Genomic DNA, 23,268 nt, shown 5'->3' with positions numbered 1-23,268 from the left:
AGAGAGCTCTCTGGTCCTTCTCTGCAGCGGCGGATGCAGGTCGGGGGCTGTGCAAGGATGGCTGCTCTGCCCAGGCCTCCAGGCCGGGTGAGCGGAGCCCTTGTGCGTTCCGCTGCTGCTGCCTGCCAGTGGGTGTGGGAGGGGGGGCATGGCCATTGGCCAACCTCCCCCCTTCTGGAAACTTTCTGCTTGTAGGTTCCTCCCGCCCAGTTCCTTCAGTGTGGTTCCCGGGAGGGCTAATCTGTTCCCCAGAGGGGCTGGGGTGGTTGGGGGGAGCAGGCTGGATCTGTCTGCTTTCCCAAAGCCTGCATCGTGGCTCTGCTTCTCCGAGGGTGGCCGGCCTCCAGTGGAGGCCCCTAGGTCTCCCGGGATTACAACTCATCTCCTCCGGGCTGCAGAGATCAGTCTAGGGTTGCCAGGTCCGACTCAGAAAATATCTGGGGGACTTTGGGGGTGGAGGCAGGAGCCAGGATGTGACATTGCAAAAGTGACCGCCGGGTGAGGCCGACAAGCTGGAAGGGAAGAGCCAGTTTGGTGGTGTGGTTAAGTGCGTGGACTCTAATCTGGGAGAACCAGGTTTGATTCCCCACTCCTCCGCTTGCACCTGGCTGGATGACCTTGGGCAAGCCGTAGTTCTGATAAGAGCTGTTCTTGAAAAAGAGCAGTTTCTGTCAAGAGCTCTCTCAGCCTCACCTACCTCACAGGGTGTCTGTTGTGGGGAGGGGAAGGGAGAGGAGTTTGTAAGCCGCTCTGAGATTCCTTTGGGTAGTGAAGGGCGGGGTATAAATCCAGTCTCTTCTCCTTTTACCTCACAGGGTGCCTGTGGTGGGGAGCGGAAGGAAAAGGAGTTTGTAGGCCGCTCTGAGACTCCTTTGGGTAGTGAAGGGCTGGGTATAAATCCAATCTCTTCTTCTTTTACCTCACAGGGTGTCTGTTGTGGGGAGGGGAAGGGAAAGGGGTTTGTCAGCCGCTCTGAGACTCCTTTGGGTAGTGAAGGGCGGGGTATGAATCCAATCTCCTCCTCCTCCCCCTCCTCCTTCTTCTTCCTCTTCCTCCACTTGCACCTACTGGATGACCTTGGGGAAGCCATAGTTCTGTCAAGACCTGTTCTTGAAAAGGAGCAGTTTCTGTCAGAGCTCTCTCAGCCCCACCGACCTCACAGGGTGTCTGTTGTGGGGAGTGGGAGGGAAAGGAGATTGGAAGCCGCTCTGAGACAGCGTCAGGTAGTGAAGGGCGGGGTATAAATCCAGTCTCTTCTTCTTCTTCTTCTTCTGGCCGTTACATTTAAGCATTCGTCTTAAAAGCATTCCTTTTAAATGCTTTCCCTCCGTTGGAAGTAACGGAGGACGATGTCATCTTCTTTTGGGCCCTGTAGAATTGGACCCCCTGGTCCAATCCTTTTGAAACTTGGAGGGGTTTTTTCCCCCCAGGAGAGGCACCACCAGCTGTGCTGAAAATGTGGTGCCTCTACCTGAAAAAACAGCCCCCCAGAGCCCTAGATGACCACAGATCGATTCTCCATTGTACCCTATGGGGACCGGTCTCCATAGAGTATAACGGAGTGCCCAGCGGCCATTTCCTCCCCCCTGATTTCTGATATCCCTGAAGCGGGGGGAGGAGCTCCAAACCAGGGGATCCCCTGCCTCCAACTGAGGATGGGCAAACCTAGATCAGTCCCCCCCCCCCCCGGAGAAAACGGCGGCTTTGGAAGGTGGATTCTGTGGCAGTCGACCCTGCCGAAGCCCCCTCCCCAGGCTGTACACCCCCATATCTCTAGGAAATTCAGCAGGGGAGGCCAGCTTTTTCACGGGACGCCCAGCGCCTCCGTCAAAGGCCTGGCAGAAAGGAGCCACAAAAAAAAAAAACGCTCACCAGCCGTCGGCCATCTTTTCCTGTCGTCTGGAGATCAGCTTTCAGTCCAGATTTCCAGCCCTCGCCTGGAGGTTGGCAACTCCTGGTGAGGAGCCTGGGGTGGGCGGGGTTTGGAGAGGGGAGGGACTCGAGTGAGTATCCTGCCGTAGAGCCCACCCCTCCAAAGCAGCCATTTCCTCCAAGGGAAGGGTTCCCTGTCGTTGGGAGACCATTTAACCATCAGTGTTCCCTCTAAGCTGAGTCAGTGTGAGCTACCTCACAGTTTTTTAGTCTCCGGCTCACACATTCTTGTCTGAGCTCGGGAAGGACGGCTCTAGAGCAGACTAGTTTATGCAGGAGCCAAATCGCTCGCTCACCACTTTGATGCCAGTAAGCTCCCAAAGCAGATTTTTTTGCTCACAAGACTCCACAGCTTAGAGGGAGCATTGGTTACAATTCTAGTATATCTGCAGGTACTATTTATTTATTTATTCATTCGTATTTATTTGTCTAATTTCTGTACTACTGTACTACTGTAACGCTCTCTACATGGGGCTGCCTTTGTCGCAAGTCCGGAAGCTGCAGCTACTGCAGAATGCTGCGGCCAGGCTGTTGATGGGTCTCTCGATGAAGGACCACATTCGGCCTGTGCTGAAAGCGCTGCACTGGCTGCCGATAGCATACTGGATTTGCTTCAAAGTGCTGGTTTTGACCTTTAAAGCCCTTTATGGCCAGGGTCCAGCCTACCTGAGGGACCGCCTTTCTCCATATGTTCCCCCAAGGGCACTACGGTCGGGAGGGGGGCGTCATCTCCTGGAAATTCCAGGCCTGAGAGAAGTTAAATTTGCGGCGACCAGGACCAGGGCATTTTCGGTGGCGGCTCCTACCTGGTGGAAGGAGCTCCTGGAAGAGATCCAGGCCCTATGGGACCTCTCTCAGTTCCGCAGGGCCTGCAAGACGGAGCTCTTCCGCCAGGCCTTCGAGTAGGAGCCACCGCCGCCACTATTCCACCTTTGCCTCTATGCTCTGGCGTATTAACAGCCTGGGCACGGCTTAGATGATAAGATCTTAGGAAGTACTTTGGAAGTTAAGATCTACCCATCTTGTCTAAATCTGTTTGTAAATTTGTTATTGTATTTTATTGGAATTTATTGTTTTTAAACTATGTGTTTACTGTTTTAACCCGGCACATGGTGCCCTTGTTAGCCGCCCTGAGCCTTCGGGGTAGGGTGGGATATAAATCCAAATATAAATAAATAAATAAATAAAATAATAATTTGTATCCCGCCCTCCCTGCCAAGGCGGGCTCAGGGCGGCTTACAGAATATATATAGATATATCTTACAACCGCGAGATATGTTAAAACAAAGGATGTAAGTTAAAACCACAACCTATACAGACACAGGTGCCAGCGAACATCAATAAATGTGGGTTTTATGGTACTTTGTACCAATTACTGTGAGCCGCCCAGAGCCTGTTCACGGGGAGGGCGGGATACAAATGGAATAAATAAATAAATAGAAATACTAATTTATTATTATTATTATTATTAGTAGTAGTAGTAGTAGTAGTAGTAGTAGTAGTAGTAGTAGTTGGGTCATTTAGTAGAAAAAGAGGCGCAGGAGCTCATTAGCATAACTCATTAGCATAACTTATTTGCATATGCCATACCCCCTGACATCACCGGAAGTGTGTCAGAAAGCAACACCCACCACTCAGGCTACACTGGACTGTTTTCGATGGCTAGCTATTGCGGGGGGACGGGGACGTGCAGATCTGAATAAACCCTGGCCTTAAAGGTGCCACTGGACTGTTTTGGGCCAGGGGGCCGGGGGGCGGGGCGGCTGTGCAACTTACCTGGCTGCTTCTCGCTCTGACTAAGGGCTGCTGGGAGCAAGGGGCGGGGATTGTTGCATGTGCCCGCCCCCTGGGCCCTTTTCTGCCGGCGCTCCGCTCCTGTGCGCTCCTGCAGGAAATGACCCCTGTGCTCTGCCATCTCCTGCTGGAAGGATCGGGGGTGGGGCGGGAACAGGATTGGGAAAGTCTCTCGCCAGACCCCTTGATAAGCAGCTCCGCCGATTTCGGCGCAGGCAGAACTGGGTCAGGTGGACCAGCGGGCCAGCTCCTCACGAAGCAGCTTCAGGTGAGGAGACGGCTGCCCTGGTTTCTCACAAGAGAAGGGCTGGAGCGAAAAGGCTCCCTGGAGGCGACGCGCTCCAAGAAGAAGAAGAAGAAGAGATTGGATTCATACCCCACCCTTCACTGCCTAAAGGTGTCTCAGAGCGGCTTACAGTCTCCTTTCCCTTCCTCTCCCCACCACAGACACACCCTGTGAGGTAGGTGGGCCTGAGAGAGCTCTCTTGAGAACTGCTCCTGAGAGAACAGCTCTGAGAGAACTTGTGGCTGGCCCAAGGTCATCCAGCAGCTACAAGTGGAGGAGTGGGGAATCAAACCCAGTTCTCCCAGACTAGAGTCCACGCACTTAACCATTACACCAAACTGGCTCTAATCCGGAAGCTCGGACAGGGAGGGCGGTGCGTTCTAGTGGCTGCTGTGCCGGACTTTGGCCCAGAAAGACCTGGCCGTGAAGCTCAGGGGGGGACCAGCCGTCCACTTCTCATCGAGCCTACCTCGCAGGGTTGCTGTGGGGAGGGGAAAAAAGAGCGACAAAGCCTTACGCTTCTTGTAGGAATAGTAGGGTGAAAATGTGCTAGATTTTTGCACATCAGTAATTTTAGTCCTCCATGTACCTTGTAAGTGTAATTTATGCTGTTTTTAATGTATTTGGTTTTATAGCACTTGTGCCTTGTAAGCCGCCCTGAGCCTGCGTGCGGGGAGGGCGGGGTAGAAATGGAATTAAATAAATAAATAAATAAATAAATTCCTGATTTCCTGGGAGCCAGCGCGGCGTAGAGTGGATTAGCACTAGGGTTTGGGAGACTCGAGTCTAAGACCTTGCTGTGCCATAGAAGCTTGCTGGGTGACCTTGGGCCAGCCATACACTCACTGGCTAGCCCACCTCACTGGGCTGTTGTGACCAGTGTTCCCTCTAAGCTGAGTTAGTGTGAGCCAGCTCACAGTTTTTTAGCCTCCAGCTCACACATTTTTGTCTCAGCTGGTATTTTCAGCACTTTTTTGTCTCAGCTGGTATTTGTGGCAGAGTGTTGGACTAGATGGGCCATTGGCCTGATCCAGCATTGGCTTCTCTTACGTTCTTATGTTCTCAGCTTAGGAAGGAGGGCTCCAGAGCAAACTAATTTATGCAGCAGCCAGATCGCTCACTCACAAGTTTAATGCCAGGAGCTCACAAAGTAGAATTTTTTTTCACAAGACTCCACAGCTTAGAGGGACCATTGGTTGCGACAATAACAGGGAGGCGAGAAGAACAACATAAAGCGCTTTGGGTCCCCATTGTGGAGAAACTATGACTATAACTACACATCGATGGGGTCTAAACTGGTGCTAACTGTACAGGAGAGAGACCTTGGAGATGTGGTGGATAAACTCACTGAAGATGTCGACTCGGTGTGCGACTGCCATAAAAAAGGCAAATGCTTTGCTGGGGATTATTAGGAAGGGAATTGAAAACAAATCAGCCAGTATCATTATGCCCCCGTATACATCTATGGTGTGGCCTCATTTGGAATATTGTGTACAATTCTGGTCACCGCACCTCAAAAAAGCAATTTTAGTGTTGGAAAAGGTGCAGAAAAGGGCCACTGAAGGGGATGAAACACCTTCCCTATGAAGAAAGGTTAAAGAGATGAGGGCTCTTTAGCTTGGTGAAATTACGACTGAGGATGACCTGATAGAGGTTTACAAAATTGTGAATGGGATAGAGACTCTAATCTGGGAGAACCGGGTTTGATTCCCCAGTCCTCTACTCGCACCTGCTGGATGACCTGAGGGACCTTGGGCAAGCCGTAGCTCTGATTAGAGCTGTCCTTGAAAAAGAGCCGTTTCTGTCAAGAGCTCTCTCAGCCCCACTGACCTCACAGGGGGTGTCTGTTGTGGGGAGGGGAAGGGAAAGGAGATTGGAAGCCGCTCTGAGACACCTTCAGGTAGTGAAGGGCGGGGTATAAATCCAATATCTTCTCTTCTTCTTCTTCTTCTTCTTCTTTGCCATAGTTCTGATTTAGTGTTGGCCATAGTTCTGATAAGAGCTGTCCTTGAAAAAGACCCGTTTCTGTCAAGAGCTCTCTCAGCCCCACTGACCTCACAGGGGGTGTCTGTTGTGGGGAGGGGAAGGGAAAGGAGTTTGTAAGCCGCTCTGAGACACCTTCGGGTAGTGAAGGGCAGGGTAGAAATCCAATCTCCTCCTCCTTAAATGCCCTTTTCTGCTGAGCACGGAAGCCGGTGCTGGAGAAACCCACCCACTACCGTGCTGGTGAGCTGAGCAGACCACGCGTCTGAGGGGAAAGCAAGAAAGGGTTCTCCCAGGTCTTCCCAGGCCACTGGCAGGGGACAGGGAGGTCGGGTTGCCAGCTCCGGGTTGGGGAACTCCTAGAGATTTGGGGGTGGAGGCCGAGGAGGACAAGGGACCTCAGTGAGGTACAACGCCAGAGAGAGCCCACCCTCCAAAGCAGCCATTTTCTCCAGGGCAGCTGCTCTCTGTCGCCTGGAGATGAGCTGTAATTCCGGGGGGTCCCTAGCAGCGTTCCCTCTAAGCTGAGTCAGTGTGAGCTAGCTCACAGATTTTTTAGCCCCTGGCTCACACATTTTTGTCTTCGCTCAGGAAGGAGGGCTCCAGAGCAAGCTAATTTATGCAGCAGCAGCCAAATTGGTCGCTCACAACTCTAATGCCAGCGGCTCACAAAGTAGAATTTTTGCTCAAAAGACTACAGCTTAGAGGGAACATTGGTCCCCAGGTCCCACCTGGAGGATGGCATCCCTAGCAACAGAGAGCATCCGCCTCCCTCTTCTACGTTTGGGACCAGGAGGGATTCTTCCCCAGTTCGTGGCACGTGAAGTGCAGCTGCTCCGAGCTGCAAAATGGGGAGCGGCGAGACGAGGCTGGCCCGGGATCTGCCGCGGGGGGGGGGGGGGGGGATCCTTCTCTGATCTGATTCTCTTCCTGTCCTGGGAATCGCAGCCCCGCTCCCCCGGCAGCTCCTAAGGGGCATCCGTTGAGCGAAGGCAGCTAGGCCAGCCCAAATGGATGTGTAGAGCTTTGCCAGGCCTCGAGTCCTTGGGGGGGGGGAGGCAGTTCCCAGGGAACCATCTTGGCATCTTCCAGGGCGTGGAACCCGTTCTCCCCTCTTGTGTGCTTCTCCCATGTGCGCTCGCCTCACCGCCCAAAAACTGGATTCTGCTGCCACTTAGTGGAGACACGCGTCTCGTTGGGATATTCGGAGGGTTTCTGTATTGCTTGCAGAAATCTGTTCTTTAAGAAACTACTCTGGCCCGGCTGGTGGACCTCCTGAGGGCACCGGGGTTTTGGCCACTGTGTGACACCGAGTGTTGGACTGGAGGGGCCACTGGCCTGATCCGACAGGGCTTCTTATATGGAGCAGAGATCCATCAGTGCCCCTTCGCCACAAGGTAGAGATGGAACTCTCTGTCTGGGGCAGGGATGCTCTGTCTTCCTGGTGCTTGGGGGGCCACAGTGGGAGGGTTTCTGGAGTTCTGGCCCTGCTGGTGGACCTCCTGATGGCACCTGGGTTTTGGCCACTGTGTGACATGGAGTGTTGGACTGGAGGGGCCATTGGCCTGATCCAACATGGCTTCTCTTTATGTTCTTATATGGAGCAGAGGTCCATCAGTGGCTACAGCCAGTTTGGTGTTGTGGTTAAGTGTGTGGGCTCTAATCTGGGAGAGCCGGGTTTGATTCCCCACTCCTCCGCTTGCACCTGGCTGGATGACCTTGGCCAAGCTGTAATTCTGATAAGAGCTGTTCGTGAAAAAGAGCCGTTTGTGTCAGAGCTCTCTCAGCCCCGCCTACCTCGCAGGGTGTCTGTTGTGAGGAGGGGAAGGGAAAGGAGTTTGTCAGCCGCTCTGAGACACCTTTGGGTAGTGAAGGGCCATGGGGTATAAGTGACTAGAATTAATCGTGTGTATAGGTAAAGGTATAAACCCAATCTCCTCTTCTTCTTCTAAACCTGTTGCGTTGCTTACTGAATTTCCCATCTGTCAATTGTATTGACTCACACGGCATAATCTCCCTTGCGTCCAAGTGAGAAAGGTGGACGATAAATAAAAGTAAATAAATAAATAAGCGAAATACAAATAAATAAATAGACTAGCAGACTCCTTTAAAAGTTGCCTAGCTTATGTCTGCCAACTCAGTCTTCTAATGGATTTATAGAACAAAGTCAGAGTCCAGTGGGGCACCTTTAAGACCCACAAAGTTTTATTCAAGGTGTGGGCTTTTGTGTGCATGCACACGGCAGAGCATCCCTTGCCCCAGACTGAGAGTTCCCATCTATAGGTAAAGGTTCCCTTGCTTGAAAGCCAGTCGAATCCGACTCTAGGGTTGCGGTGCTCATCTCTGTTTCCAAGCCGAAGAGCCAGCGCTGTCCGAAGACGTTTCCGTGGTCATGTGGCCGGCATGACTAAACACCAAGGCGCACGGAACACTGTTACCTTCCCACCAAAGCGGTACCTATTTATCTACTTGCAATTTCTTGCTTTCGAACTGCTAGGTTGGTAGGAGCTGGAACGAGAGACGGGAGCTCCCTCTGTCATGCGGCACACTCGGGTCCCGAACTGCTGAACTACCGACCTTCCACAGCCTGCAGTTCAGCGTCTTAACCACTTGAGCCACGGCAGCTATATCTTGTGGCTAATAGCCACTGATGGACCTCTGCTCCATATATTTATCTAGTTCCCTCTTGAAGCCGTCCATGCTTGTAGCCGCCACCACCTCCTCTGTGGCAGTGAATTCCATGTGTTAATCACTCTTTGGGTGAAGAAGGTACTTCCTTTTATCCGTTCTAACTCGACTGCTCAGCAATTTCATGGAGTGCCCACAAGGAGTTCTTGTGTTGTGAGAAAGGGAGAAAAGCACTTCTTTCTCGACCTGCTGTATCCCAGGCATAATCTTATACACCTCGATCATGTCACCCCTCAGTCGATGTTTCTCCAAGCTAAAGAGCCCCAAGCACTTTAATATTTCTTCATAGGGTTAGACATTTATATCCTGCAACCTCTCCGCAGGAACTTGTTCTCTGGGCGGCTCACAAAGAAATGAAGATGAATGAGAACGAGCCCACTGGGGAGGGCGGGATATAAATGTGAAAAATAAATAAATACATAAACAATGGTGAATGTCTTAGAACATGAAAACTCTCAAAAAGCAAATTTAAGACGGCAGTAAATATATGGAAGGACATGGTACTACTATTTGTTGTTCAGTCGCACAGTCGAGTCCGACTCTTTGCCAGGCCTTCCTGTCTTCCGCTGTCCTCTGAAGTTGGCTCAATTTCATGTTCGTTGCATCTATGACACTGTCTAACCATCTCATCCTTTGCCGTCCCCGTCTTCTTTGACCTTCAATCTTTCCCAGCATCAGGGTCTTCTCCAGTGAGTGCTCCCTTCTCATTTGGTGGCCAAAGTATTTGAGCTTCAGTTTCATTATCTGGCCTTCCAGGGAACAGTCAGGGTTGATTTCTTTGAGGATTGACTGATTTGTTCTTCTTGCAGTCCAAGGGACTCTCAAGAGTCTTCTCCAGCACCATAGTTCAAAAGAATCTATTCTTCGGCGCTCGGCCTTCCTTATAGTCCAACTCTCGCAGCCATACATGACTACTGGGAATACCATTGCTTTGACCATGCGGACTTTTGTTGGCAGGGTGATGTCTCTACTTTTTATCATGCTGTTTAGGTTCGCCATCGCTTTCCTCCCAAGGAGCAGGCGTCTTTTAATTTCATGGCTGCAGTCACAGTCTGCGGTGATCTGGGATCCCAGGAACGTGAAGTCTGTCACTACTTCCACAGCTTCCCCTTCTATTTGCCAAGGAGTGATGGGGCCGGATGCCATGATCTTAGTTTTTTTGATGTTGAGCTTCAAGCCCACTTTTGCGCTCTCCTCTTTTACCCTGAGCAAGAGGCTCTTTAGGTCCTCTTCACTTTCTGCCATTAGAGTGGTATCGTCTGCATATCTGAGGTTGTTGATCTTTTCCCCAGCAATCTTAATTCCCGCTTGTGATTCATCCAGGCCAGCATTTCGCATGATGTACTCTGCATATATATTAAATAAGCAAGGTGACAATATACATCCTTGTTGTACTCCTTTTCCTATGCTGAACCAATCAGTTGTTCCATATCCGGTTCTAACTGTTGCTTCTTGGCCCTTATACAGGTTTCTCAAGAGACATGTGAGGTGGTCTGGTACTCCCATCTCTTTAAGGACCTGCCATAGTTTGTTGTGATCCACACAGTCAAAGGCTTTAGCATAGTCAATGAAGCAGAAGTAGATGTTTTTCTGGTACTCTCTTGCTTTCTCCATAATCCAGCGAATGTTGGCAATTTGATCTCTAGTTCCTCTACCTCTTCGAAACCCAGCTTGTACTTCTGGTAGTTCTCTATCCACGTACTGTTGAAGCCTAGCTTGTAGGATCTTGAGCATGACCTTGCTAGCGTGTGATATGAGTGCAATTGTGTGATAGTTTGAACATTCCTTGGCATTGCCCTTCTTTGGGATTGGAATGTATACTGACCTTTTCCAATCCTACTATAAGTGACTAGAATTAATCGTGTGTTCTATAAATACGAAGAAACTTTTTTTAAAAAGCATTTGTAATGGGCGTTTTCTGCCTGTACAGTCTGGGCTAAGGCGCTTTCCTGACTTCCAATAGCGTACCGGGTTCGCTTCAAAGTGCTGGTTCTCCAGGGTCCGACATACCTGAGGGACCACCTTTCCCCATATATACCCCAAAGAGCACTACGGTCCAGGGTACAACATCGCTTAGTGATCCCAGGCCCCAGGGAGGCCCGGCTTGCTGCAACCAGGGCCAGGGCCTATTCAGTGGCGGCTCCTACCTGGTGGAATGAGCCCCCGGAGGAGATCAGGGCCCTGCAGGACCTTGTACAGTTCCGCAGGGCCTGCAAGACGGAGCTCTTCCGCCAGGCTTTTGACTAGGAGCCGCCACTACCACCACCACCAACGAACCCGGCTGATAACTGGAACGGAGCGGCCCTATGACGATTGCACTTCGGTGCCATGGCGGATCGGTACCGTTGTACTGGGATGAAGGCAACATCTATTCGATACCATCTTGTTTAAATTTAAGAGTAGCAGCATTGAGCACTTTATGTTTTTGTTCAGTCGCACAGTCAAGTCCGACTCTTCGCGACCCCATGGACCAGATCACACCAGGCCTTCCTGTCTTCCTCTGTCCTCTGAAGTTTGCTCAACTTCATGTTCGTTGCATCTATGACACTGTCTAACCATCTCATCCTTTGCCGTCCCCGTCTTCTTTGACCTTCAGTCTTTCCCAGCATCAGGGTCTTCATCTCCAGTGAGTGCTCCCTTCTCATTGGGTGGCCAAAGTATTTCAGCTTCAGTTTCATTATCTGGCCTTCCAGGGAACAGTCAGGGTTGATTTCTTTGAGGATTGACTGATTTGTTCTTCTTGCAGTCCAAGGGACTTTTCAAGAGTCTTCTCCAGCACCATAGTTCAAAAGAATCTATTCTTCGGCGCTCGGCCTTCCTTACAGTCCAACTCTCGCAGCCATACATGACTACTGGGAATACCATTGCTTTGACCATGCGGACTTTGGTTGGCAGGGTGATGTCTCTACTTTTTAGCATGCTGTTTAGGTTCGCCATCGCCTACTCCTTGGGAGGAAAGCGATGGCACTTTATGTAATGTTTGTTTATTTCTTCTGTTTTATCCAGTTTTAATTGGTTTTATGTATTGGCACTCGGTGCCCCATTTGTTAGCCGCCCCGAGCCCATTTGTGGGGAGGGTGGGGTAGAAATTCAAATAAATAAATAAATAAATAATGTGGAACACACATCAGTCTCTTGTTCCTCCCCCCAGATTGCCGAAACCTACGCTTTCCTCCCGAGAGAAGCGGTGACCAGGTTCCTGATGAGCTGCACTGAATGCCAGAAAAGGATGCATTTTAACTCCAACGGCCTGGAGCCCAAAGGTGAGCATTCAGCCAGTGCCCGACCGTGCTACTCGAGGGACATTCTCACAATCGTTCCTGGCCTTGAGGGCGTTCGCCACTTGCTTGGAATCTAAATGGCTGACATTGCAGGAGGGGAACATCATTTCCTACTCAAGAATAATGACTGGATTCGACTCTAGTATATAAGAACACAACAGACGTCCTGCTGGGTCAGACCAGTGGTCCATCCAGTCCAGCATCCTGTCCCACACAGTGGCCAACTGGTTCCTCTGGAGGGCCGACAACAGGGCATGGAGGCTGAGGCCTTCATAAGAAGAGCCCTGCTGGATCAGACCAGCGGTCCATCCAGTCCAGCCTCCTGTCCCACACAGTGGCCAACTGGTTCCTCTGGAGGACCAACAACAGCACTGAGAGGCCAAGGCCTTTATAGGAACGTCAGAAGAGCCCTGCTGGATCAGACCAGGCCGTAGTTCTGACAAGAGCTGTCCTTGAAAAAGAGCAGTTTCTCTCAGAGCTCTCTCAGCCCCACCTGCCTCTTAGGGTGTTTGTTGTGGGGAGGGGAATGGAAAGGAGTTTGTAAGCTGCTCTGAGACTCTGAGAGAAGGGTTTTCGTCTTCTTCTGGAGTCTCAGAGCGGCTTACAATCTCCTCTCCCTCCCCCTTCCCACAACAGACACACTGTGAGGCAGGTGGGGCTGAGAGCTCTTTTAAGAACTGCTCCTGAGAGAACAGCTCTGACAGGACTTGTGACTGACCCACGGTCACACCAGCAGCTGCATGTGGCGGAGAGGGGAATCAAACCCGGTTCTCCCAGATCAGAGTCCGCGCTCTTAACCACTACACCAAACTGGCTCTGAAGAAGTGTGCTTTGCACATGAAAGCTTACACTTTGAATAAAGCTTTGTTGGTCTTAAAGGTGCCACTGGACTCAAACTTTTATCTGACAAAAGGGAATATTGACTCTCAAAAGTTCACACCCGGGAAGTCTTGTTGGTTTCTAAGGTTGCTGACTGGAGTCAGATTGAGGTTTTCTATTACAAACCAACATGGCTACCTGTGTTCCCTCTAAGCTGAGTTAGTGTGAGCTAGCTCACAGTTTTGTAGTCTCCGGCTCACACATTTTTGTCTTCACTCAGGAAGGAGGGCTCCAGAGCAAACACGTTTATGCAGTAGCCAAATGGCTCACTCGCAACTTTAATGCCAGGAGCTCACAAAGTAGAGTTTTTGCTCGCAAGAATCCACAGCTTAGAGGGAGCATGGCTGAAGTCCAAATGTAGTTTTCTGCCAGCCCATGGGAAGGACATTTCTTGTTGATTCCCCCCCCTCCTAACACAGACCCTCACTTCACACGCAGGAAAAGCATTTCAGGGATTTCAGCAGGCCGCGGTGTGAGGGGAAATTGGCAGAGTCACAGACTGGATGGAAAACAACCTTTGGATTCCACCCTTCCCTCTGCTGTCTGGTGTCCTTTCCTTCCTGTGTTAAGAGAAGGGAATGAGGGTGCCGTCGCCTCATCCTCTGATTATACCGTGATGTTGGGTTCCTACACTCAGAGAGTCGCGCGTGCTGTGGTTCTTCAGCAAGACAGAAAAGGCACAGAATGGGACACGATTCTTCAGTGTGAGAATCTGAGTTGACCTGCATTTAAAAAGAGCAAGACAGCGTATGCGTAGCCAGTGTTCCCTGTAAAATGAGTGAGTGTGAGCTAGCCAGGGGTCATTTTGTAGAAAAAGAGGTGCAGGGGCTCATTAGCATAACTCATTTGCATATGCCACACCCCCTGACATCGCCGGAAGTGTGTCAGAAGGCAACACCCACCGCTCAGGCTCCACTGGACTGTTTTAGATTCCTAGCTATCGGGGGGAGGGGGGAACGTGCAGATCTGTCCTTGCAGAGGAGGGAGAGCTGGTGCCTGAATAAAATTTGGTCTTGAAGAAGAAGAAGAAGAAGAAGAGGAGATTGGATTTATACCCCGCCCTTCACTACCCAAAGGAGTCTCAGAGCGGCTTACAAACTCCTTTCCCTTCCCCTCCCCACAACAGACACCCCGTGAGGTGGGTGGGGCTGAGAGAACTCTGACACAAACTGCTCTTTTTCAAGGACAGCTGTGCCAGAGCTTGTGACTGACCCAAGGTCACATCAGCAGGTGCAGGTGGAGGAGTGGGGAATCAAACCCGGTTCTCCCAGATTAGAGTCCGCACACTTAACCACTACACCAAACTTGGTCTTAAAGGTGCCACTGGACTGTTTTGGACCAGGGGGCTGGGGGCGGGCTCTGAAACTTACCTGGCTGCTTCTTGCTCTGACCGAGGGCTGCTGGGAGCAGGGGGTGGGGCTTGTTGCATGTGCCCACCCCTGGGCTCTTTACTGCCGGAGCTCCGCTCCTGGGCGCTCCTGCAGGAAATGACCCCTGGAGCTAGCCCACAGTTTTTTAGCCTCCGGCTCACACATTTTTGTCTTCGCTCAGGAAGGATGGCTCCGGAGCAAACCGATTTCTGCAGTAGCCAAATAGCTTGCTCACAACTTCAATGCCAGGAACTCACAAAGCAGAATTTTTGCTCACAAGACTCCACAGCTTAGCGGGAGCATTGTTCCTAGCCCTGAGCTTTGAATCCAGGTCGGCATGACCGTATCATTAAAACCTGTGGCATTTCCATATTATTACAGCAAGTGAATGATTGCTTTCCATTTGCAAAGTGCTTTGCAGCCACACTACTGGGGTCTGAATTTGCTGAGACGGGGGGGGGGGGGACTTGGGATTGTAGTGAACAGCTCAGTGAAAATGTCAGCCCAGTGTGCGGCAGTGGCGAAAAAGGCAGACTCCATGCTGGGGATGATTAGGGAGGGGATTGAAAGTAAAATGGCCAGTACTATAATGCTCTTTTATGCAACTGTAATGGGGACTCAGTTGGAATATTGTGCCTGCTTTCGTTGGCTGTGTCTCAGAAAGCCAAATGTTATACGTGTATATAATACGTACATTACTTAAACAACTCTACTTCTCAGGTTTTTACCATATTTCGGAGGATCTTGCAACTACATAACTTATTTTCCAACTGAAGTCTTTCTAACTGAAATCCTCGATAGTAATAAATGGAACGTCAATAGTAACAAACTGAAGGTAGTTTCAAGAACCTCATACCAGTTTAGTGTAGTGGTAAAGTGTGCGGACTCTAATCTGGGAGGACTGGGTTTGATTCCCCACTCCTCCACTTGCAGCTGCTGGATGACCTTGGGCAAGCTGTAGTTCTGGCACAAGCTATTCTTGAAAAAGAGCCGTTTCTGTCAAGAGCTCTCTCAGCCCCACCTACCTCCCAGGGTGTCTGTTGTGGGGAGGGGAAGGGAAAGGAGTTTGTAAGCCGCTCTGAAACACCTTTGGGTTGTGACGTGCACAACGGCACCTTTACAATTTTCAGCGCCATCTGGTAGGCTATTTGCTGTGTTTTGTTAGTTTTAACCCATTTTTAATTATGCATTATACAGTACTGTTGTACACCGCCCTGAACCCTGTCCGTCGGGTGAGGGTGGTTTAAAATTGAATTAAATAAGTAAATAAATGTCCAAATGTCTTCCTGGCTTTCAGATAACATTTCCCCCCCCCACCCTGCATTTACCTCTAGAAAGTGACCCGCCTTCTTCTTTGGTCTCTGGAATCATCGACTACAACATGCCCCTCACCTCCACCTACCTGAAGCAGATGAAACTCCGAGTCATGAATTCCCAGGAACAGGTAAGACTCCCCTCCCACCGCTTCCGTGCGCACCGTGTACAGTGACAGTGAAAGCATTGATTGCATGGGGAGCGACCCGTGTTCACAAAACAGCACGCCAACCTTTGCGTTGTACAGCCGTCTCCTTGTTTGCAACGAACCGATTCCAAATTTCTGGGTAAAATTGTGTCGTTCAGCTCTCGCTGCTGTGAAGCGGTTACATCGGGACTGCATCGTTGTGCGGTGTGCAAAATAATTTTTTGTGTTTATTGTGGAAGAACGAACCAGTCATCCGTTCCGGATAGCGCCTTCCCAAGATTGATTGTCGAATAAATATCTGTATCTTGTCACTCAAAATGTACAAGAAGACTGTAAAGGTGAACGGCACAATATGCTTTCCAGTGAGTTGAGTCCGGATTGGGTTATTTGCCCCAGTGGGGAGTTCTCTGAAGGGAGAGAAGGAAGGCGAGAGTCTCCTGAGGACCTGTCATGGACTGGTACTGCTGTACAGTCTTAAAAAATTAGGAGCCAGGAGTGGGCTAGGCGGTGATTAAGTCTGCGGGTTAGTGAGAACACAAACAGACTGTGAAGCATTCCAGTAGGATCTTTCCAGTTTGGGTGAGTGAGCAACTAAATGGCAAAGAGATCTTGGGGTCCTGTTGGACAGCTCAACGAAAACTTTGACATACCGGTCGTGTGCGGCAGCGGTGAAAATGGGATAGTCCACGCATGGGATGGTTAGAAGGCAAGTGCAGATGAAATGTGCAGTACACTAATAGGTAAAGGTAAAGGTTTTCCTTGCTCGAAAGCCAGTCGAATCCGACTCTAGGGATGCGGTGCTCATCTCCGTTTCCAAGCCGAAGAACCAGCACTGTCTGAAGACAGGCAGGCAGTGATGAGAAAGACCTTGACCTGAGACCCTGGCTCAGTGGCAGAGCCTCTGCTTGGCATGCAGAAGGTCCCAGGTTCAATCCCCGGCATCTCCAGTTAAAAGGACCAGAAAGTAGGTGATGAGAAAGACCTTGACCTGAGACCCTGGCTCAGTGGCAGAGCCTCTGCTTGGCATGCAGAAGGTCCCAGGTTCAATCCCCGGCATCTCCAGTTAAAAGGACCAGGAAGTAGGTGATGAGAAAGACCTTGACCTGAGACCCTGGCTCAGTGGCAGAGCCTCTGCTTGGCATGCAGAAGGTCCCAGGTTCAATCCCCGGCATCTCCAGTTAAAAGGACCAGGAAGTAGGTGATGAGAAAGACCTTGACCTGAGACCCTGGCTCAGTGGCAGAGCCTCTGCTTGGCATGCAGAAGGTCCCAGGTTCAATCCCCGGCATCTCCAGTTAAAAGGACCAGGAAGTAGGTGATGAGAAAGACCTTGACCTGAGACCCTGGCTCAGTGGCAGAGCCTCTGCTTGGCATGCAGAAGGTCCCAGGTTCAATCCCCGGCATCTCCAGTTAAAAGGACCAGGAAGTAGGTGATGAGAAAGACCTTGACCTGAGACCCTGGCTCAGTGGCAGAGCCTCTGCTTGGCATGCAGAAGGTCCCAGGTTCAATCCCCGGCATCTCCAGTTAAAAGGACCAGGAAGTAGGTGATGAGAAAGACCTTGACCTGAGACCCTGGCTCAGTGGCAGAGCCTCTGCTTGGCATGCAGAAGGTCCCAGGTTCAATCCCCGGCATCTCCAGTTAAAAGGACCAGGAAGTAGGTGATGAGAAAGACCTTGACCTGAGACCCTGGCTCAGTGGCAGAGCCTCTGCTTGGCATGCAGAAGGTCCCAGGTTCAATCCCCGGCATCTCCAGTTAAAAGGACCAGGAAGTAGGTGATGAGAAAGACCTTGACCTGAGACCCTGGCTCAGTGGCAGAGCCTCTGCTTGGCATGCAGAAGGTCCCAGGTTCAATCCCCGGCATCTCCAGTTAAAAGGACCAGGAAGTAGGTGATGAGAAAGACCTTGACCTGAGACCCTGGCTCAGTGGCAGAGCCTCTGCTTGGCATGCAGAAGGTCCCAGGTTCAATCCCCGGCATCTCCAGTTAAAAGGACCAGGAAGTAGGTGATGAGAAAGACCTTGACCTGAGACCCTGGCTCAGTGGCAGAGCCTCTGCTTGGCATGCAGAAGGTCCCAGGTTCAATCCCCGGCATCTCCAGTTAAAAGGACCAGGAAGTAGGTGATGAGAAAGACCTTGACCTGAGACCCTGGCTCAGTGGCAGACAAGTCAATCAGCACATGATGTGGTCCTCTTCTCAGTTCCGCGCCGCGCGGCTTTGTGGAGGAGGGGGGGCGGGATGGTCGGCTAGTTCCGCCCCCACCCCCGGCCCCCACTCCACCCCGGCCCTCACCCCCGGCCCTCCAACGGTCTGAGGGACAGTGAACTGGCCCCCTGTTTAAAAAGTTTGAGGACCCCTGGCTTAGTAGAAGAGCCTCTGCCTGGCATGCAGAAGGTCCCAGGTTCAATCCCCGGCATCTCCACTTAAGAAGGGACAGTCAGCAGGTGATGTGGAAGACCCTTCTCTGCCTGAGACCCTGGAGAGCGGCTGCCTGTCTGAGTAGACAATACTGACCTTGATGGACCCAGGGTCTGATTCAATATCGGGGAGCTTCATGTGTGTGTTCATGTGTGCTTTCCTCTGCAGTCTTCCTTAGAGATCTCCCAGCCAAGTGGATGACATGATCAGGGGTCATTTTGTAGAAGAAGAGGTGTAGGAGCTCATTAGCATAACTCATTAGCATAACTTATTTGCATAGGCCACGCCCCTGACATCATTGGAAGTGTGTCAGAAGGCAACACCCACCGCTCAGGCTCCACTGGACTCTTTCGGATTGCTAGCTATTGGGGGGACGGAACGTGCAGATCTGTCCTTGCAGAGAAGGGAGAGCTTGTATAAGACTTGGTCTTAAAGGTGCCACTGGACTGTTTTGGACCGGGGGGGGGGGCAGGGGGGCTCTGCAACTTACCCGGCTGCTCCTTGTGGCCTGACTGAGGGCTGCTGGGAGCAGGGGGTGGGGCTTGTTGCATGTGCCTGCCCCCTGGGCTCTTTACTGCCGGAGCTCTGCTCCTGTGCGCTCCTGCAGGAAATGACCCCTGGACATGATAGAGGTTGGTAAAGGGAGACATCATAGTGTAGCGGAGTGATTAACAGCAGCAGACTCTAATCTGGAGAACCGGGTTTGAGTCTCCACCCCTCCTCCCCGTGAAGCCTGCTGGGTGACCTAGGGCCAGTCACAGTTCTCTCAGAGCTCTCCCAGCCCCACCTGCCTCACAGGGTGCCTGTTGTGGGGAGGGGAAGGGGAGGCGACTGTGAGCTGCTTTGAAGCTGTTTAAAGTAGAGAAAGGCGTGATAGAAAAACCTTCTCTTTTTAAAGGGTAGGGGAAGGGTATGGTTGGAGCTGCGGTGGCTCAAGTGGTTAAGATGCTGAACTGCAGGCTGTGGAAGGTCAGTAGTTCAGCAGTTCGAGACCCGAGTTGCCGTATGATGGAGTGAGCTCCCGTCTCTAGTTCCAGCTCCTGCCAACCTAGCAGTTCAAAAGCAAGACATTGCAAGTAGATAAATAGGTACCCCTTCGGTGGGAAGGTAACAGCGTTCCGTGCACCTTGGTGTTTAGTCATGCCGGCCACAAGACCACGGAAACGTCTTCGGACAGCGCTGGCTCTTCGGCTTGGAAACGGAGATGAGCACCGCAACCCTAGAGTCGGACTCGACTGGCTTTCGAGCAAGGGAAACCTTTACCTTAAGGGTATGGAAGAAGCAGACAGAGAGACTTTTTTTTTCTCCCTCTCCGCCAACGCCCCCTCTAAGCTGTGGAGTCTTGTGAGCAAAAATTCTACGTTGTGAGCTCCTGGCATTAAAGTTGTGAGCGAGCGATTTTGGCTACTGCATCAATCAGTTCGCTCTGGAGCCCTCCCTTCCTGAGCTGAGACAAACATGCGTGAGCCGGAGGCTGAAAAACTGTGAGCTAGCTCTCACGCACTCAGCTTAGAGGGAACACTGCTCTCCACGATCGCCCTTGAACCTGCTGAAACTGATAATCTGTAGATCTGGGACTGGAAGTGTTCCTTCAGGATTGATGGCCGTGAGATGTGGAGACGGCCACCGTCTTTGTGAAAAGTGCCGTCAAGTTACAACTGACGTATGGCGACGCTGTAAGGGTTTCCAAGGCAAGAGACGTTCAGAGGTGGTTTGCCATTGCCGGTCTCTGCGTCGCGACCCTGGTATTCCTTGGAGGTCTCCCGTCCAAGCACTAACCAGGGCTTAGCCTCCGAGATCTGACAAGACTGGGCTAGCCTGGGCCATCCGGGTCCGGGCGGCCGCTCTCTTCGATGGCCTTAAAAGTAGATGAGGCAAATTAATGGCGGACAGGTCCAGTCAGTGGCAAACAGCCGTGACAGCCAAATGGAACATAAGAACATAAGAGACGCCAATGTTGGATCAGGCCAAAGGCCCATCCCGTTCAACACTCTGTGTCCCACAGTGGCCAGAAATACCAGGTGCCCTCAGGAGGTCCAGCAGTGGGGCCAGGACATTAGAAGCCCTCCCACTGTTGACCCCCCCCCAAGCACCAAGAAGACAGAGCATCACTTGCCCCAGAGTCCCTATCCATACCTTGTGGCTCATAGCCACTGATGGACCTCTGCTCCATATGCTTATATAATTCCCTTTTGAAGCCGTCCATGCTTGTAGCCGCCACCACTTCCTGTGGCAGTCAATTCCATGTGTTAATCACTCTTTGGGCGAAGAAGGACTTCCTTTTATCCGTTCTAACCCGACTGCTCACCAATTTCATGGAGTGCCCACGGGGAGAAAAGTACCTCTTTCTCTACCTGCTCTTTCCCCATGCATAATCTTGTAAACCTCAATCATGTCTCCCCTCAGTCGTCGTTTCTCCAAGCTAAAGAGCCCCAAGCGCCTTAACCTTTCCCCATAGGGAAAGTGTTCCAACCCTTTTATCATTCGAGTTGCCCTTTTCTGCCCTTTTTCCAAAGCTATAATATCCTTTTTAAGGCGTGGTGACCGGAACTGCACACAGTATTCCAAATGAGGCCGCACCATTGATTTATATAGGGGCATTATGATATTGGCTGATCTGTTTTCAATACCTTCCTAATTATCCCCAGCATAGCATTGGCCTTCTTTATTTATTTTTTTTTTTTTTACATGAGACTTATATACCGCTCGTAACCCCTAGCGGGTCTCAGAGCGGTTTACAGGGACGTTCTTACGTACTTGTTAGCCCTATCTAAGGCCACATACGGAGGGGTGGGGGTTCCCTACCGGCACCCTGCGATAGGTCCGCTGCGTTCTTCTGGCTTCTTGGCAGCTCTCCTTCTTCGGCGGGTTTTTTTTCCCACTGGTCGGCTGCTGCTTCTTCTCCTTGGTGGGACTGTCTTCCCGGCGCCTGTCTCTGCGTCTGTTTCAGCCTCGGCTCTGTCCTGGCTGGCTCCGCCGCGCTCACAGTACACGTCATCAGACGCCGGCGCCAGTCTCCGCCGCAGTCTTCCACCGCCAGGGATCGCTCGACCGATGTTCTTCTTGCCGTTGCCATCCCGGCTCCGCCGCCGCCGCCATTGATGTTTTCTCGCCGCAGCTGCGGCCACCACAAACCTCTTTCGTTACAGAGGCAGGTGCCCCCCACCCTTCTAAGGGTGGGTACCCATTTGCCTACTCGCATGATGTTTTTAATCGCTTTCGGGCCGCTGGGTGGGCAGTCACACACTGTCTCCATGTTCAGGTGCAGTGTAGCTGAGAAGAGCTAGGGGCCAGCAGTGGGGGAGGCCTGTCGCACCGAGTCCCTGCTTGTGGGCTACCCAGAATTATTTCATAATGGCCACTGCTGGAAGCCGCTTGGCTCCAGCAAAGCTCTTCTGTTTTCCTCTTGGGTAGTTGCCTCACTTATTCCCCTGAGTGGAGCAGGCAGCCTTGCAGGTCCCTTGGCCATGAGCTAGGATATATTTCTCCATCTCTCAGTTTGCTTCCAAGATCTCTATGCCTTTGCCGCGATCTTTCCCAAATGTCGTTGGATACAGAAAGACTGCAGGCTACATGGATGGGCCCGTTTTGGCACCATTTCCCCTTCTTTATAGTTCCATAGCTATTACTCCCCACCCCCCGAGGGCTTTTTTTTTAAAAAAATCAATAATTGGCACATTGCCATAGCATTATAACATTATAATGATCTATTGCCACAATCTACTTTTCCCCAGCTTTCCTTTAAAACAAAAAGTAAGTCTCTGGCTCTTTTCCTCATGGAGTTATAAGGAGGAAAGTGCAGGCATTTCTCTTTATAAATCTTCCGTAAAAAAGGCTAGAGGGTTACTTAAAAAAAAAAAAGGAAGGTGGGAACTAATCAATCATGGCAGTAGATGATTATAACATTATAATGCTATAGCCATCTGTCCATGATCCGTTGTTTTTTAAGAGCCCCCCAAAGGCCTCTGGTGTTGAGGGTAAATGGCAGTCTGAGGGGGGAGGGCTCTTCTGATGTTCTTCTGAAGGCCTCACCCTCTATGCCCTGTTGTTGGCCTTCCAGAGGAAGCAGTTGGCCACTGTGTGGGACAGGATGCTAGACTAGATGGACCCTCACTGGTCTGATCCAGCAGGGCTCTTCTGATGTTCTTATGAAGGCCTCGGCCTCTGTGCCCTGTTGTTGGCCCTCCAAAGGAAGTGGTTGGCCACTGTTTGAGATTGGATAGTGAACTAGATGGACCACTGGTCTGATCCAGCAGGGCTCTTCTGATGTTCTTATGAAGGCCTCGGCCTCTGTGCCCTGTTGTTGGCCCTCCAGAGGAAGTGGTTGGCTACTGTGTGAGACAGGATAGTGGACTAGATGGACCACTGGTCTGATCCAGCAGGACTCTTCTGATGCTCTTCTGCGGGGAAGGCCTTGGCCTCTGTGCCCTGTTGTTGGCCTTCCAGAGGAACTGGTTGGCCACTGTGTCATGCAGGATGCCGGACTAGATGGACCACTGGTCTGATCTATGCTCTTATCAGGGGAAGGCCTCGGCCTTTAAGCCCTGTTGTTGGCCTTCCAGAGGAACTGGTTGGCCACTGTGTCATGCAGGATGCCGGACTAGATGGACCACTGCTCTGATCCAGCAGGGTTCTTCTGATGTTCTCATGAAGGCCTTGGCCTCTGTGCCCTGTTGATGGCCCTCCAGAGGAACTGGTTGGCTCCTGTGTGATATGGGATGCTGGATTAGATGGACCACTGGCCTGATCCAGCAGGGCACATGGATAGCATATAATGCTATAGGCCTGGGCTGTCGAATTCATTTGCTATGAGGGCCGGATCTGACATAAATGAGACCTTGTTGGGCCGGGCCATGTGTGTCATAAAATGTAATCCCCGGTAGCGGAGATATAAACTTTATAAAGGACACAAACACATATCGGGGTTTTTTTTACTTAAAATAAAAAACATGCTTAAAACATTAGCACTCTTGCACGACTGTTACCATCTGTCTACGACTATTACTATCTGTCCTAGCCCTTTATTACCAAGTCGCCGTGAGCGCTAAAATGGTGGTACTACGCGGAGCGGTGGCCCCTAAGGATACTATCCTGATGACGTCATTTGTTCCCTCGTTAGGTATTATGGCGAGCACTTAAGTTGTATTGAATGTTTTTAAATGCAGTTTTAATGTTTT

At 51.1% G+C, this 23,268-nt stretch overlaps 1 protein-coding gene across 1 annotated transcript in view; it reads left to right on the top strand.

Moving 5' to 3' along the window:
- The window catches only part of NOL4L (nucleolar protein 4-like), a 198,080-nt gene that overhangs the window by 76,227 nt on the left and 98,585 nt on the right, over positions 1 to 23,268 (top strand). Inside the window, exons 3-4 of the mRNA XM_015426171.1 lie at positions 11,835 to 11,946; positions 15,548 to 15,657. Of these exons, the coding sequence (XP_015281657.1) occupies positions 11,835 to 11,946; positions 15,548 to 15,657 (222 nt within the window). The remainder of the gene's footprint in view (positions 1 to 11,834; positions 11,947 to 15,547; positions 15,658 to 23,268) is intronic.

This window comes from Gekko japonicus, unplaced genomic scaffold, assembly GCF_001447785.1.
Source record: "Gekko japonicus isolate JY-2015 unplaced genomic scaffold, Gekko_japonicus_V1.1 scaffold291, whole genome shotgun sequence".
In the NCBI taxonomy this organism is placed as follows: Eukaryota; Metazoa; Chordata; class Lepidosauria; order Squamata; family Gekkonidae; genus Gekko; species Gekko japonicus.
This window is presented reverse-complemented; position numbering and strand designations above follow the sequence as displayed.